Source organism: Strix uralensis, chromosome 2, assembly GCF_047716275.1.
Source record: "Strix uralensis isolate ZFMK-TIS-50842 chromosome 2, bStrUra1, whole genome shotgun sequence".
In the NCBI taxonomy this organism is placed as follows: domain Eukaryota; kingdom Metazoa; phylum Chordata; class Aves; order Strigiformes; family Strigidae; genus Strix; species Strix uralensis.
This window is the reverse complement of record NC_133973.1, coordinates 124,515,734-124,533,257: the sequence shown is the minus strand read 5'-3', so window position 1 is coordinate 124,533,257 and position 17,524 is coordinate 124,515,734. Positions and strand designations below refer to the sequence as shown.

The window sequence follows — 17,524 nt, the reverse complement described above, 5'->3', positions numbered from 1 at the left end:
AATGACTTGTTCACACAGAGAGGTCTGAAAAGTTTGTTTTCTCTGTATTACTAACAGTGTTACAGATCAGCCTCCTGTGAACCACAACACCTTCATAGTGATTTTCCAATAAACTATATGGAGGAGATTAGTCACTGTCAATTCTATATGACATCATATGATAAGAAACTCTACTGTTCTAGTCACTCCATGTTTAATCATGCAAAATTCTAACTGGCATTGTATCTTTAGTCACTAATTAAAGGAACAAAAAGTCACATCTAGTTGAAGGACGTTACAACAAATTAAATGGTGTTTGCAATATATCCTTGAATCTTTGGAATTAATTTAATTGAAAAAAGTGACTAAAAGAGCAAATAAGAAAAAGGGAAGAAGCACTCATAAGTACAAAGGAAAAAAGTAAAAAAGTAGAATTATCAATATCATGTATACAGAGTTTATACAGGTTAGTAGACCACTCAGTGCCAGGAATGTATATTAAAGAGGATGCACGTAGAAATGTGTGTTTCTCAAGAAGCAGATAACATCATGTAAAACAATGTGTTTACAAAAAAATACATTCATATATTACTCAAGTGAAAATCTATTTACTCAGAAGCTCTGGAAATAGTACCATTTATTGACCCACTTTATTTTGGTGATTAAATGTTGGCAACTGTATTTGAAAATCTTTCTTTTCATTTGTGACTTAAGGTTGGGTTTTTTTGTTTGGTTTTAACTGTTCCTCCTAAATGACAGATCATGAATGGAATAAAAGGATGAAAAAGTCTTAGTTATAATATTTCCACTTGGTTCTGTGTTTTGCCTTGATATTGCAGTATGCAGATATGAAAGACAGCTTAGAAGCATACTGAAATAATTCTTGTGAAAATAGATGAAACCTGACAGACACAGAATGATTGTAGTTAATTAATCATAACCATCAACAACTGTAACCACAAACATCCCAGATACTGTGAAATTAACATATCAAGTTGAATCATATAGCAGCTCTATAATTTTCAACATAATCTTGTTATTTTATTCTGCATGTAAATAATTCTTCTAATTCACTTTGATCCAGTACTTCAGGATTTATGAGTTCAAAAATCCTACTGAAGTTCAGGGAGTTTTTGGTACCTACAAATTCCCTTTCTTCTTCAAGGCTCTGGGAAGAATTAAGCTTTATTGATGATACTGATAGTATTCATTGATGGTATTGAAACTAGGTGTAGCAAAATAAAAAATTCTTCAAAGCTCCCAATAGACTCCTGAGGTACCCTTCCATGAATGACTAGATTATATCAAAAAGTGAGTAGCTGGTCAAGAGAAAACTGTGGAAGTGTATCAATTTATATTTAAAATCTATGTAGGATCACAGGTAGTGAATATCTTAATTGAAAAGCAGTGTTACTTTTTAACAGGTATGGCATAGTGAATAGGGGCAAATGCTATTTTTTGCCTTTTGTAAAAAGTTGAAATGTTCTAATTAATATTAATTAATTATAAATAGTAATTCATTTGTGAAGGAAATTAAAAGGGAATAAATTATTATGCTATCTTTCATACATGAATCAATAAATCATTTTAAGAAATAGTTCTATATATTTCTTATCTTCACTAGAATATTACTATAATAAATTGTATTATGGTAGCATGCATTAGCCACATTTCTGGATTCATGACTTCTCTGTGATAGGAAATGTAGAAAGTACAAAAAGCTGTTCTCTACTTATAAGATAAAACAGCTAGGCATAGATAGCTAGATGAAGATAGACAATAAACAAGATAATATTACTGACTGCAATAGACAAGATATTTTTGAATTGTTATAATATATATATATATAAACTATGCATGTATAAATGTCATTAAGGACAGAAAAAAAAATGTTCCTTTAGTTGACTACTCCTCTGTATTTCCTAGTGAAAATTTAGTTCAGAGCTGATGAATCAATAGTGTATAGATATTATACTTCATGCTGACAGCATGGTAGAAAGAAAATTCTTTACTTTTACAATAACGTGCTCAAGGACCACCATTGTTCAAAGATCCCTTAATGACTTCTGGGTTCTTTTTGAGAAAAAAAATTTGTTGTAGTATCTAAAAAGATTCTGGAAGATGCTGATCTAAATACAAGAAAATCCAGTATCTTGGGTCTTCTTTTCTTCACCTTTTACATTTTCAGACAGGAGTCATTAAGTTTTCTTTCTTTCCTTGTCATCTTTTGTTGGCACTCCTTGCAAACATCTATATAACTACCACCTTTCCTTAGAACTCTTCAATGGGTCTGGAGGTATACAGAGACATGGGGTGGCAGGCATACAGGCTCAAAACACATCATTGCTTCTCTGTATTCTGTTTCTGTTGTGTCTTGTTATATGCTTGCATAGTGACTTCTTTGAGGAAAAAAAATGACCTTTTTCAGGTCATGTCAGACTGATGATCCATGAAGGATTCAAAAGCTTGCTGGTAATAAATAATAACAGCAGCAATGATAATAAGCATGATACATTCTGAAGTGCTTGAATGTTGCCCTTATTTTGTCACCTAAAAGTCATATGGTAATGTGATTTTTAAAAGTTCAAGATGTATGCTTTTCCCATTAACCATGGTGAGATGATGTTTCTGTCATGGCAGAAATCTTTTTGTTTGAGCTTCCTTTCACACCTTTTCTAGTTAATGTCTTCAATATTAAAAGTTAGTCTTAGGTCCAATAAGTGACTAATAATACAGCTCCACCTGTTTAATCTGGTATTCCTAGAAAATAGGTGTATGTCAGTACAAAATGATCTATAAATTTCTTTGGACATCTTGATATCCTGTGAGTATTGTATTTAATTCATCCAATTTAAAAGTTCCCTATACAATCACACATGTCATTTCTTTTTAATACCTACCTTTCATTCTTCTATAGCCTGTGTTTATGGGCTATTAAGCACAACATTTATATTTCCCATTGTTCAGAGTGTACAGTCAAACCATGTTTTGGATTTAGATTGTAATGGAATTTTGAAAAACATGTTTTTAATGGAATCTTTTTCTCTGTAAATCTTACCTTTTTTAAAGAGCTAAAATTCCAGCTCAAGGTCTATTTCTTAGTGCTGTCTTTCAAATGCAAGGAGAGGAAGGCTACCCTCTCTGTAGTGACAATGCAATGAATAAGTTTGTCCTTGGCCTGACAGAAGAATTTTACCTTGTGTAGAGCTATTTTTACCTTATTGGAAAGAATACTGCCTGCTCTATACTTGTCTTTAGATATCTTCAGCATATGTCTTTAAACATTTTAATACCTATCATACAATGTCCATTTTAAACTCCATAATAAATTTGCACATAAAATAATTCAAGCTCACTGAAGTGGGATGGCAGAGGACATTGTTCTGCACCAATCTAATTTCTACTTTAAAAGTGAATCAACTGGTTTAAGTCACTGATAATGTACTACAGAACCTTCCACATCTTCCATGCTAGGTTACCAAGTAGTAATTGCCTCAAATAAAAACAAGATCTGGTTTTAATTTCATAGTAAACATCAGTGGACCATTGTCTGGGTAATAAAAACCTGCCCCTTCACTGTTGCTCTCATCAGCTGCAGCCAACTGATGAACACAGAGAATGAGTGATCCCTCCTATGCATGCCTAAAAGGCAAACTACAGTGAAGGCAAATTGGGAGGCTATTAAGTGGTAGTAAACACTGCTCCAACTTTTGTACAAGTCCTTCTGTTAATGGCAAAATATTTAACCCTTTATTTAATTGTTTATCTTATTGCTAGTCCTGCAAAGATTTTCTGTTGCTTTGACTGCCTTGAGATTTTTGTCATTTATTGTCCATTGCTCTTTTCACCTTCTGCAGAAGTGTTTTGTTTTCTGTTGGGTGTTATTTAAACTGATACTCTTGTGGTGGCGAGTGTCATTCTTCCACAGTGCACATCAATACATGTGTATATATGCTGAGAGAAACCCATACTTCAGCTCCTTTCAGAAGAATAGGAATGGCCACTTCAGAGACAACCATACCACCTGGCAGCTGCTTTGGATCAGAGATCTGAATGCTTTTCCCAAGCTTATAACTTCTGTCAAAGATTGAGTACTGCACTGAGCTAATTATACTTGAAGTATAAGTAGAATATCCAGAACGTGTTGCACTGACGCCATTGGTTTCAATGTCTTGTGTCTTCACTAGCTTTGCAAATTCTCTGTTGTTTCCCTTTTGCAGTGGAGATCATTCCTGTTACAGGTTGTTCTCTAATAACACTGCATAACATTTGTGCTACTCTTGCCACACAGGCTCCATCCTAAATGTTTTTTGCAAGTTTTGCAAATATATTGCTAATGCTACATTTACATTAGGAATGGTGACTGACACTTAACTATATATTTTCAAAGGGGTCAGGGTTGTGCCTCATATTAAAGAATATGGAAGTCATGTAGCTAATACCCTAGGAACTACTCTGAAAACAATGCAATGGGTGTTATCATCTTTGCGCTAGCACTGAGATAAGGGTAAATAAATCCAATCTTTCAGGGCATAAGTTGAACACCTATGGAGCACAGAAAGGCATTTTCTTATGAACCAGTCATATACATAATCATAATATCAAGAATAGACTCATTCTGTGTGGGACTATCTGACATGTCACACATGTTGCAAGTTTATACTGCAGCAAGAATACTGAACCGATGGCTTGAACTGTTGTGTGAGAGGTTACAGTCCCCGCCTCTGACCACCCTTTCTCTTATTATCTATTTTTTTAGAGTTTTTAAAATGATAGGCATTTGAATACTTTTTTAGTAGCTGTCTTCGTTTTTCAATATGGCTAGATATGAAATACCTGAGATTTGCAGGAAATTTGTTAAATTTCCCTTTGATTCGATTCTTCCATACTGGACCTATTATTTTAATGTGGGGAAGCTGCAAGCATGATCCTTCACCTTTCCTTCCTTTTAAGCTTTCCTACATTTATTTGTTTTACAGCTAAAGCCCTGCTTCTGTACCTGTTAATCCCTTTTTTCACTGTATGCTAACAAGAAATCCAATTCAGAACGAACAGATAGCAAAAAAAGACTGAAATTCAAAGCTCTTTGTTACCTCCCTTCTTTAGTTGGAAATTAATTGGTTTGAACAAACAGAAAGTTAAGTCACACATAATACCTTTATTTTTAACTATAAAAGAAGATCTTTGGTTTTCATTTTGAGAAAAAAAAAAAGAATATTTGTCCATCACTGAACATGCAAAACCAGGAAATTAGAAAAAAAATTCTGAGGGCTGCTATAGCTAGTTGGAAAATAGCATTTATTCACTTGAGGAAAAAAAATAGCAAAAACTATAAAACTTTTACATCCGCCTATAGAGTTTACAATTTATATGTCACAAATTTCCCTTATTTTGTGTTGACTGGCTTCCAGGTAGTCCATCATAGATAGTAAAAACAATCTCAAGGATGAAAATTTATAATTTATAGATTTTTTAAAATAATTTAATATTTTAAATTGAGTTTGGAATTGAAATCAAAAGACTAAAGTTCTTTTTTTTTTAAATAAAAACATTTCTGAAATTTCTGATTACTTATTTTCAGGCTTACAAGAAATTGCAGAAACAGTCCATGAAAACAAATCTCAGAGAGTCTTTTTGGAAGTTGAAAAGATTGCTTCCTTGTCCCACTCTATATAAATTGCAGAGAATCTCTTCTCACACTGGCATGAATTTTTACTACTGAACTCACAATATTTTTGTTTACTCAGCTATTTGATTCCCTGATCCAAATGTTTTCTTAAAACAAAAATTTAAAAAATCTCCTTTTATAGTGCATATACCAGACTTGCAGGATGGGTTTCAGGTAGTCAGTGGTATTAAAACTCTTTTTCTGATGTCTGCAACAAAGGTTTACTTTTTTCCTCCAGATGCTGAGGAAGGGAGTACTGCTATGATAATATCTATTCCAATAAAGAGAGAAATGGCCAATGTGTTTCTCACAGAGCGGCTATTTGGTTTCAGAACATCTCAAAGCATCTTGAAGCCATGGCACATCTGTTCAAGTTCTGTCTACATTTTAGATTCACTGAGGTTTGTTCGTGAATACAGTCTGGACCTTTGAAGGCATTTGAGGAGTAAATCAAACTCCACGTTTTAGGACACCCATACAGAGAGGATTCATCATATTTTCTTGAGAAGGAAGGCTACAAGAACAATTTTATGGAAATTCAGTGTCATTCTTGCCTGAAAAATTGACCTTGAAAAAAATCCTTAAGGACATACACTGTTTTTACAAGGACTCAGCAATAATGCACTAAAAAAGATTTTTGTAATCCTAAATTGTGCATTAAAATGAAAACTAAACATTGGTTTCTTAATAGACTACAGACAATATTGGTTGATATATCAGCTTACTTTTAGAAAAATTCAGGACTTAACACGAACATACATAAAGTTGCATACAAGTAAAATCCAGACACTCTTAACTAAGAAAACTTCTCATTGAAAGCTGTTCTTCCCTCCAAAACAATGGATTATGGAGGTCTATATCATCCTGCTACTTTCTAGACATAAAATAATAATAATTATATTGTTGCAGAATGTACTATCAGGTAACATTCATTAGGTGACACTTTTAAGTGAAGTTACACCAGACTCTATTATAACCTGTGGTGGGCTTATTTTAAAATGCAATATAATATTTCATTAACTATTGCCTAGCAAAATTTTGTATAATTTGGGAATATTGCCCCATTATTTAAGGTTCTACTGAAGGACATCCACCTTTTCTCTATTGAAACATGATATCTGTTGTTGAAATGAGAGCACTTATTTTGGCCAAAGACAGTACAAATTTAGATAAATTTAAATTTTTGGCTTCTGCCTATGCCCAAGACATCTTTTAGAAATGTGAAAAGCATTTGGAAAAATTAAGAGTCTCTTTCTACTTAAAAAAGTGCACCTAAACCCATTATGAAATCCATCAAAGATCAACTCATATTATTTTTGAAAATCATTGAACTTCAGTTTTATGCACTACTAGTCATGGAGAAAGACGTGGAGCTTCAATATCTGACAGACAACTGTCAGCTGAGTGCAGTTAAGGAAGTAATAATTCTAGTCAACCTATTCAAACTGTTTGGTGCTGGCTCATACCAGCACTGTAATCTGTATGCAGAAATGAACAGGCACAACTGTAGGTCATTGAATGTCAATGAAAGATGCTCCCACTGGCCTCATCTATTCATATTTTGGATCCTCATTTAGTGCTTGCTGAAGCTTCTGTGTCCTTTTCAAAGATATCTTTGGGTACCCTTATTGCAGCTCTCTTCGTCTTGATCCACATCAGAGAGAAATGTCTCTAGAAAAACCCTGAGTGAATAGAGGCTTTAAATGGCATTGCTGGCACAGAGGAATGGACAAAGGCACGAATCTGATGGCAGAAATGAGCTGTCATATCCCGTCTGCCACAGATACGCATGGTACAGCATAGTTATCCACCTCAAATGTGAATCCAGGTCCAGTGTTCCCTGTGGTAAATGGAGTAATCGGATCTTCTGGTTGAAAGGCTTTAAATAAACACAATGAAGTGGTCATAGCAGTACCCCACAGCCTCCTTCAAAAGTTTTTGTACAAAAAATGAAATGTTCCTCATTCCCCTGCTGGAGGGAAACTTTTAGAGGGAAAATATATTTACCCATAACACTGGAGAAATCAGAAGGAAATTATTTCAAAAGAGTAAATGTACTATAGACCAGATTTGGTTTTAGAACAAATGCAGCTGATTTTCCCTTCTCACCACAATGTGCCATGCACTGTCCAGATGCCATTAACATCATCAATCTGTGTGTTAGCCAAGGTGTTCTCTCCAGTTTTATTTCTTTTTTTTTCACTGCGTATGAATCACTCCTACTGGTGAAAAAAAAGAAACAGGATATGGCAAAAAGAAATAAAAGCACTATTAAATGTTTTTGCAAATGGCATATATATTGTCTGCTGCTTTTCCTTTGATACTGTATCCAAATGCACTAAAAAAAATAATAAAGTGCTGATGCAACATGGAATTTTTTGTAATGGAAATAGATTTATTTTTAAAGGCCCTCCTATTATAGATTAAGGTATGAAAAAAAGAACTGTCAGCTTTACAAGAGGAAATAATATGTAAGTCACAGTAGCCAGAAAATTTAAAATCTTTGGTATATAACTAAAATGCTCTGTTCTTTTGATAGATCTGGGGAATTTTAGTGGTCGGACAAGAAGTGCTGTCTCTGTACGTGAAGGTCAAGGAGTTGTTCTGATGTGCTCCCCTCCACTTCATTCGCCAGGTACAGTAGGCTGCATCTTGTATACACACTGGCCTTTTACAGCTTGCTCATTACTGGTTGCTCCGTATTTCAGATACAATGTGTATTTGATTGCAGAACTTCAAAAATGAAATATCCACCGTTCTGCTGACAGTTTTTGGAATACCGAAGGAGTAATTAAAGCTTGTATACTGCAAATGCCACTGAATAGCAGCAGAATTGCTGTTACAAGACTGTCTTATTCCCAGTATAAAACTTGAATGTAACAATAGTCTCTGTACCACCAGTGGTGAATATGCTGCCTTGAGGTCACAGATTTCTTTTAGAGTTTAGAAGCCTTCAGAAATTGTTCCAAATGTCAGTGTCAAGATACTGTTGTGGAATACAAAATGTCTTTTGTTTCCAGTAGTACAGCCATGATTTTGGTTGCTTCGTCTTACTATATAGCTTAGTTTCAAGTACAGCTGCATCACTGTAGAAGTCAGAGATATCATAATTCCCATGAAATGCCTGTGGATTCCCAAACAAAAGTGTAGATATTCCAGAGAGGTTAGATTTTTGCTTTTCAAATTGTCACTCCTGCAATGCCTGCATATAGCTAAATCCATCTTTTTATTTGCATATCATATAACACCTGGAGACACAATGCTAGACAGAATATCTTGTTTTTCAAAAGATGCAGTATAGCCTATCCTTTCCCTCTTTGGGAAATGAGGTCTGTATCGAGAGGATCTTTTCTTCCTCCAAATTTGAGCCCTGGAAAAAAAGTCACATTGCAGATGGAAGAGCTGCAGAAAAGAAAACCCCCTCTGAGTTTCTGTAGAGAACTGTGTTCAGTTTCTATTTATTCTGGAATTATTGTATTATTGTACTACAATTAGCAGTGTAATTAATGCTTTTTGTCTTCTGGACATCTCCTCTCTTCTGTTGCATTCTCTTTTTATGGTTGCCTTTATAATCTATTTCTGAGTTTGACATTACAGTCTCTATGTGATGAAATTTAGCGCATGATGTTAAGGCTTGATTATGATAAGTAAACTGAGACGCAAAAGACGTAGGCAGAAAAACTGAGATGGTTTCAACACCACAGCTGAATTTGATTTCCCCAAACAAACTGAGAGTGTAAGGATAGATGGGCATCACTACTGAAGTAGTCATACGCCTTTTAAGAGCTGTCATTCCACAAAATGCACCTTATATGTCATCAAACTCTTTATAAATTTTTCCCTAAAATTACACTTTTAAACTTATATTTAGACAGATTCCAATGAAATGTTCTGCTGTAACACACACATTGCCTTTGATGGTGAAAAACAAGTATCTTTCATTTTCATCAGTGGGCCAGCAAAAACCCTGCTGTGGAAACTACTGTGCTCACAGTGTTCAGTTTGTTTATTTTACATTGTTTGAGCACTGGTATTCTATGCCAGAAGGAAAATTACTTCCAGAAAAATATTTTGAGCCCCTGTTGACATAATTTTGTTTCAATAGCTATGCCAGGAAAGGTTCTGCTGTGGAGTAATCACTGAAAAATTGCACTGAAACACAGATGTAAACACAGTCTCATGTGAATGGGAGGGAGACTTGGTGTCCCTTTCTCTTGTTTGTCATGTAATGCAGAATCACATGCTATTTTCCTCCATCTCCCTACTTGCAAACTATGGAGGGGCTGTAACTCCTTGTGGTACTGCAATGGGACTTCAAATGGTATTAGTACAGTGGCTGGAGCCTCCTAGGAAAGGGGAGAGCTACCTCCATGGACCTTCCAAAAAATTCCACACCTGGTGATGTTTCAATAAATCCTTCCATGAAACTCTGGCAATAAGGTACAAGACATTAATGAAAGGTGACTGCCAGATCAGAGTCAGTTTGTGAAAAATAATTTTGGACAAAAGCAGAACTTTAAGGGAGAAGTGTGTGAATTCAATTCTGAAATTAAGCAGCAAATATGAAACTTTTCTTCCAGCTACAAACTCTTTTGCAGAGCAGAGGAACTTCAAGGATTTGTGTGCAGGAATATCTGAAATACATTTTTAAATATTTTTTTTTAAAGCATTCAGTTTCTGGGTACTTAATTTTAGTTTCTGTATCTGATTTGCAAAGATGGTATTGTCTTCTAAATAGTCCTAAGAAAATTTGACTCTTAAATCACTTGGTAGATAAACTTTCAAGAGGATATTAAGCTATTGTAGTGGATATATCTAAGCTAAAAACTATTTAAAACATGTTTGAAATGTGTGAACATCTAACATTAACAAGACCATGAGTTATAGGGGTGGTTTTGATGATAGAGAATTTTTTGTGGATGAACACCACAGGCTTCTCTATATTGATTTATGCACATTGATCAGCACCTTTAGAAATAATTTTCACTTACTTATCCCAGGAGATAAATCCATGATACAATATCAAACCTAATCATTCTCCACAATCTCGTAAGCAATTTCTCCTTCAACAGAACCCCATTCCTCAGTCTCTGAAGTCAATAACTACTTATAAACTTGACTAAGATTTGCAGGATTAAGCCCTTTTAGAAAATGACAATATCACTGTGGAAAAAGAAAGATGACAGTGAAAGAATGCTATATTAAAAGAGCTATAGGTTTATTAACATATTTTCAAATAGAAGAGAAAGTAAATACTTTTGAGTGAATAATACCTACATACCATTCTTATAGAACACAATTCTAGAAAAATCCAAAAGTCTTTACAAAGTACTACTGACTGAAAAAAATTCTACACTAATTTCTTTTGACAAGAATTTAGTCAGAAAACAAGTTTCATATGTATACAGACTTGATTTCTGTTTATTAATGCTGTGATATATTACCAAGAGGTAATGTAATAAACAAACAAACACAAACTTTTGAGATATATAGATTATTCATGTAGGTTTTCATTAGATTGTTGTCCAAATATTTTACAGTGGAAATAAATTTTAAAAAAAGCGCACTTGAAATATATTCAGAGTATTTGCAGTGCAGATTCAGATGAGAGAATTGTTTCTTGGTTTTAATAAATGAGGTTGTTAAATTATTGTCATCCTTGCTGAGAAATAGATAAGTAGCAAAATGAGGGAGTTTTTTGGGAGGGACACTATCTCCTCTTTCAGAATGTTGAAGGAAAATACGTTCAACAGAAAGGATTTTGTGCAGATTCTTTATGACAAACAGCCACCAGCAGGTTCTCACCTTCTGCTTTTCCTGGATCATCACTCCAAAAAAATGCTACCTCTGACTTCATTGGGAGTCCTGTATCATTTTGATGGTTCTACTCCAGAAGCTTTTACACTAATACTTTTTTTGATGTGAATCCTTAAATTGTCCCTTGTGAAAGTGATCGTGGATAACTTGATCATCCATAAACATAACATTTTATCTTTATTTTTTTTTTTTCCATAAACATAACATTTGATTCTTCCTCACCCCCATTATTTTTTTCTCCAAGATGGGTTTCCTAGACAGTCAACTCTTAGGTACCCTTGTTAAGCGAGAGGTTCATTAATTATCAACTGCTTAAATAACAAGTTTTGTTTGATGTCTCCATTTTAAAAGGCCTCTATTGCTTTTTTTCCATAAACAGGATTATGGCTTTCCATTGTGGTATTCTAAAGGATGTAAATATAGGGTTTTATTCAGTCATTTAATCATCTTAATTACAAGGTTTACCATAGCGAGATTAAAAATGAATGGAATATTTCATCCAGATTTACATGTTTCCCTCGGAATTAATACTTTCAGCAGAGCTTTTTAAGGCTTTTATTCAAAGCCTTCAGTATGAGCTTAATAGAGAATGACGATTCCCATTGTTAGAATGAGAACAGTGCTGATGCGTGGTGGGGAAGGCAGATGCTTGCTCCCTCCCGCCTCAAAGGCATGCTGCCGTCTGGAGGGAGCAGTGCCACATAATCTTTCCACAGCATGCAACATCTGTACAGATGTTAAACTATAACTTCTTTTTAATCTCTTTCTAAAGGACAAAGCTGATCTTACCAAGTTTGGAAACTGTGTTATAGGCTGCATCTTTTATGCCTTCCCTTTATAATACTGCAGTCTTCAGGAGAAATGTTTCCCCAATGATGATTAATGCTAGTGCTATGGGTATCACAGTCCTTCCCATGCATCTTCTGGACGTCTGCATAGTGTGTTGCTAAACTGGCAAGCTGCTAAAATAGCTCTTTTTACTAAGGTCCAGGAGCTTTTGTCCTGTTCTCTTTCTTACACAGCTGCCCTGTCCTCATATTAATTGGAGAAAGTCACATCATATAATGTTTTTTTAAGTTGTTCTGAGCTCCTGTTTGTGTGTACTTTGGACATACACAGAAAGCCACTTTGGAAGTAAACACAAACAAATAACTTCCCACTGCTCAGGGTCTGCAAAAGGAATCTGAAAGCTGTGTTTGCATTAGAACTGCAGCTTTGGACTGCAACTCCACCACAAGTAGAAAACCAATTCCAAGTGAAGTGCAGTAGCTCTCTAGTTAGAACTCCCCTTGTTAGGCCCATTTTGCACAAATTATACATAGAAATAATGAGGCAGGCTCTAAATTACCTCATTCAGGTACAGAATTGTTAGGAGACAACTTCTCCAGGCAAATTAGTTATGATAATAAGATTGTTATATTTGGGCTGGACTGCCCTCAGTGTGCTCATTAGCTTGTTTACAGCCAATTGGCTCAGGTATCTGCATGCAGGACACAGAAAATTCTGTTTTGAAGACATCTATACACCCTCTGGCTCTCAATTTACTAAGCTGACTTTTGTGAATGCAATTCATAGATGTATATGAAGGTCACAACGTTATCTTAAGGCTGTGAATTCAGTCCCAGGATCCAGACACCTAACAGTGGTGTTTCAGTGCACAGCCTTAGAGAACTTCCATATTGATGTGGATCTAGCCATTTCCGGTTTCTTTAAAATAATAGGAAGCCTGCATGAACTTAGATCTCTGAATCTCCATCTCTCTCTAGACATGACTGGATGCTACTTTATCATGTTAACCTGTCACTACAGGTAAGATTTCTTCCTCACCATGATTTGTGATATCAGTATAGTTCTGTATATATTAAACAGTAAAGTAACATCCAGGTTTTTTTCTATGATATATTTTTTCAAATCTGACTTTTCAAATCAACTTTGTCATAGAAAGCTATATAATTTGCTTCCAGGAGAGACCAATGTGGAGGTAAAAGTCACACTTCTCACCTTGAGAACAGGGAGGATTGTTTTGCTGTTTCCTATCAAAGCACTAGCCACTCACAGTATTTCCAGAACAACAGTTGGACGGGTCATGCCTCCAAACATTACTCTCCCTTAAGCTAAGCAGAACTTATTCATCAGTCACCTTCTATTAGTAGTTTGTAGAAGTGAATATGTATGAAACTGGTGATGGCAAATAGACTATTTCCCATTCATTGGACATAACAATCATCTCCTCCTAAGTGCTAGCCTTGTTGAGAAGGTAGAACCGTCCAATACTCTGATGCTTCTCCTTCTACTAACAAAACTAGAGGAATGTTGAAGTTTGGGGTTTGTGGGTTTTTAAGACTTCTATTAATGTCAAAATGGAAGCCAAATTGTAGTAAGGGGTCTATATGAAGACATACAAGACAACCATCTTAACTCTATTTTCTTTCATAATTGCATACCATAGTTTGTTCTTCACTCATTTTAATTCATTGTGGGAGCATGATGCTGTGTGACAGAAACAGGCCACTTAAGTAAGGCTATTAGAAAATGGTTGCTAACTGTACAGGACAGGAAAGTTTCTTTAATAAAACCTTAATGTTATACATAGAAGAGAAGATGCCACGACGTCTTCATCACTTTTTTACATGTCCATAACACATAAATGATCATAATGTACATAATAAAAGTTTTAAAAACACTGTTTCGAGAGCCACACGTACCAGCTGAATGAATTAGCTATCATGAGTTTAAGGGTTCTTGCACTTCCCCCTTAGGCTTTACTATATTTTTGTGTTTATTTGACTTTAACTGTATGCTAATGAAGCTTGAACTTTGCTTTTCAATAATGTGAGAAAAAAAAAAAAAGTGTTAGATATCTCTATATTCATGTCCTAATTCTGGGTTAATTGCATAGGGTCATCTCATCTCTTCACCCACATTTTTCTCTGGAAGAATCATAAAGATGTTTCCATCTTGCATCCCCTATTTTATCACTTTTAGTAGACTGCTTTTGAAACTTATTGTCTAGTAATGCTAATTCCCATGTGTGTTATCATTAAAGTGAATGTCCATAGCCCCTGACACGACTCAGTATAGGAATCTGTATTCTTTATCTGTGCAACTGATTGATGACTATGCCTGTAGTTTTCATTATGGAATGAACAAACACAATTAACTTCTTTTTTTTCTCCTATGGTCTTTTCATTACTCAATACATGACCAGCAATTTTGTTGCTGACTTCCCTGGAGCACTTTATAGGGTTTCCTTCCTCAATCTTGTTGAAGGCATGCATTTGAGGATATGAAATTTAAGAGTTTGGGAATGATGGAATTTTCTGTAGAGTACCTTTGTAACAAGCTTTGTTTGTCAATGAGGAGTTACTCCCAGTCTGTTGGCAATGTGTTGTTATTAGATTTTAATTACATTTTAATTATCTGCATGTGCCCCAAATTCTAGGCAATGTCTGTATAGTAGGCATATGTATAAATAATTATGGATTTAAAATTTGTCAATATAGAAGTCTGGATTTTCTTTTTTTTTTTTATTATTTTTTTATTTTTGTCCAACAGTAGTAAATTTTCCCAAGGAACTTGTAATTTAGTATTTTTTTTAAAAAAACTTTTCCAAATATTATCACTGTTAATTAATGATCCCCAGCCCCTTAAGAACACTAATAATTCTTTCAGAAAATATACTAAGCTACACTAGAAACTGAAAGTTTAATGTCCTTGCACCCACTGGATCACTTACTGGAGCTGTTCTTCCCCTCAGGGACTATGAAAAAGTAGTGAGAGAAAGCTGGTTGACCTTGGCCAATTAAGGCAGTGCACAATGTTGGATGAAGGGGCAGCACTGACAGGGCTCTGCTTAAGGGATATGTGCTGTAATTTCACAGCCACACTATTGTCAACAAATATTACCCCAGCTGCCAGTTCAGGAAAATCAAAGTGAGATACCAAGAGAAGAGGGAGGAAGCATGGGAGATTAATTAATTTTAAAAATGCACTGAGTATGTTGGCCCTCAGGCTCATGCTCTACTACCTTTCAGATGCCAGCCATATGTGGCTATTTGTCTACAGGTTGACAAATGGGACAATAATGATGAAAAGTTTCTGTAGTGGGAAAGTTCCTCTTCCCTAGAGACAAGTTACTAGACTGTTACTGAGATGTCCCAACAAATTAGACATAACTATCAGGAACCCCTCAGTCTAGTGGTTGAACAAGATGGCATTGTCCTGCCAGGTTTAACAGAAATGTATGTTCATGGTATCACAACCATATTTCTGCAACTAGTATTGTAAAGGTACCAATTAAAGTAGGTAACGAAGTTGCAATAAGTTTTTCTGTGGCACAGGCTATATAACTTCTAAAATAGCAGGAACCCAACATTGATAGGTTTAAGATTAGAGTAGCATACAGCAGTTACAGTCACAGAGACACCGGGCTCTCACAAAACTGACTGTCTCATAATAACCTTCCTATTAGAATCCATTTGCTATTTAATTCTGATGTTTTACTAAGCTGGTGGCCAGAACAATACTGTTTTACAAACACGTCAGTAAGTTAAATGTCAAAAAGCCCATTTTGTTTAAGATAGAAAATTCCTAATTAATCCCAATTACCTCTCCACTTCATACCACGGAAAAGAATAGAGAGAGAGTGCATATATTAATCAATGTAACTAAGAAGAAGCCAGAAATACAATGCTGATCAGACAGCTGAAAGAAGAGGAAACATAAGAAGTAGGAAGAGATGAGAAATGATTCATTTCTAAGGGTCTGGAGTCTAGCTTTTTCTCTCCATTACCATTGTAGGGAAATCTTAAAGGATTTTAAAAAGGATGAAAACAGTGGAGTTTTCAGAAAATGAAATTTCCCAGACTAGGCATGATTAACTGAATTCAACAGTAGTAGAGATGACTACTGAAAATGTTAGAGTGTCAGTCTTGATTCAGAAAAAGAAAACTTTAGACTGAACTGATCTGAATTCTATAAAATGACATTAACAAGTTTCCTTATATAAAGTCAGTTATTCCTTATTTTGTAAGTACAGTATGAAAGTGAATTTACAACCATTTGAGGTAATACAATGCTTATGGAGACATAGATTTTTGTATAGTTTTATTTAATAAGTTCAGGAAGATTGTTCTAAATAAATGAAGCGGTATGAAAGCAGTCCTAGTTGGAGTATCTACTCTTCATTTGTCTTTTTCAAAGGGGATACTAGAAATTGTTTAGAAATACATATCTGGGTGGATTTGTTCTTTTTTCCTACCCATTACAATTGTAACTGGCATGAAGGTAGTTATAACTTAACAGTAAATATGTTAAAGGCAATTGCTTGGATTTTTCAAGGAGAAAAAAACTGAAAAGATATGAGCATAATATTATAGTGTTCAGACAAAAACCTGAATGATTACAGCCAAATCCAAACCCCTATGCACCAACGCATGTACATCATTTATCTTCTGAAAACAAAAGATGTTTTCCAGAACAATAACAGTGGAAAAGTTACTTCTTTTTTATCACAATGCCATCTTTTTAACAACGTAATAATTAATAAAACACTTAATTCTGATAATTTGATTGCTTACTTCTTTCTCCTGTGTTCTCATGCAATGTTCCAATATTGTTCAAATTATTGCTGATGACTTCCTTAGCCAGCTAAAACAATTCCTGTTGCCTTGATGCTCTTACCCTAGAGCAGAGAATCTGTAACTGGAAAATTTAACTTCATTTACTGGTGTATTGAAACATTAATTTTCAGGATATTTTCCACTTTCAATAGTTAAGAAAGTCTTCCTTTGGAGACTGCAGGGATACATTTCAGGAAGAAGGGAGAATGGAAAGAAGGATATACATAATATTGATGAAGGTTTGTCTCAGTTTGACTTTTCCTGCAGAACCACAAGGTCTTTTGTAATGTAATTTGTATGTATGTAATTTCAATCCTGAAGAGTCTATTTTCAGCTCTGCCAAATACAAGATGGAGGGAAGGAGCACTACACATTTGACAGAGGATGAGGATGATCTACAAAGAAAATTTCAAGAAAATAGTAGAATTGCACTGATCAA

At 34.9% G+C, this 17,524-nt stretch overlaps 1 protein-coding gene across 6 annotated transcripts in view; it reads left to right on the top strand.

Annotated features, from left to right (window-relative positions):
* Positions 1-17,524, top strand: part of CNTN5 (contactin 5) — a 666,666-nt gene that overhangs the window by 459,673 nt on the left and 189,469 nt on the right. For all 6 annotated transcript variants that reach the window (XR_012627723.1, XM_074860212.1, XM_074860211.1 and 3 more), the window contains one exon: positions 8,187-8,282. Coding sequence is in view for 5 of the 6 variants with exons in the window: in XM_074860212.1 (XP_074716313.1) it covers positions 8,187-8,282 (96 nt within the window). In the remaining variant the exon portion in view is untranslated. The remainder of the gene's footprint in view (positions 1-8,186; positions 8,283-17,524) is intronic.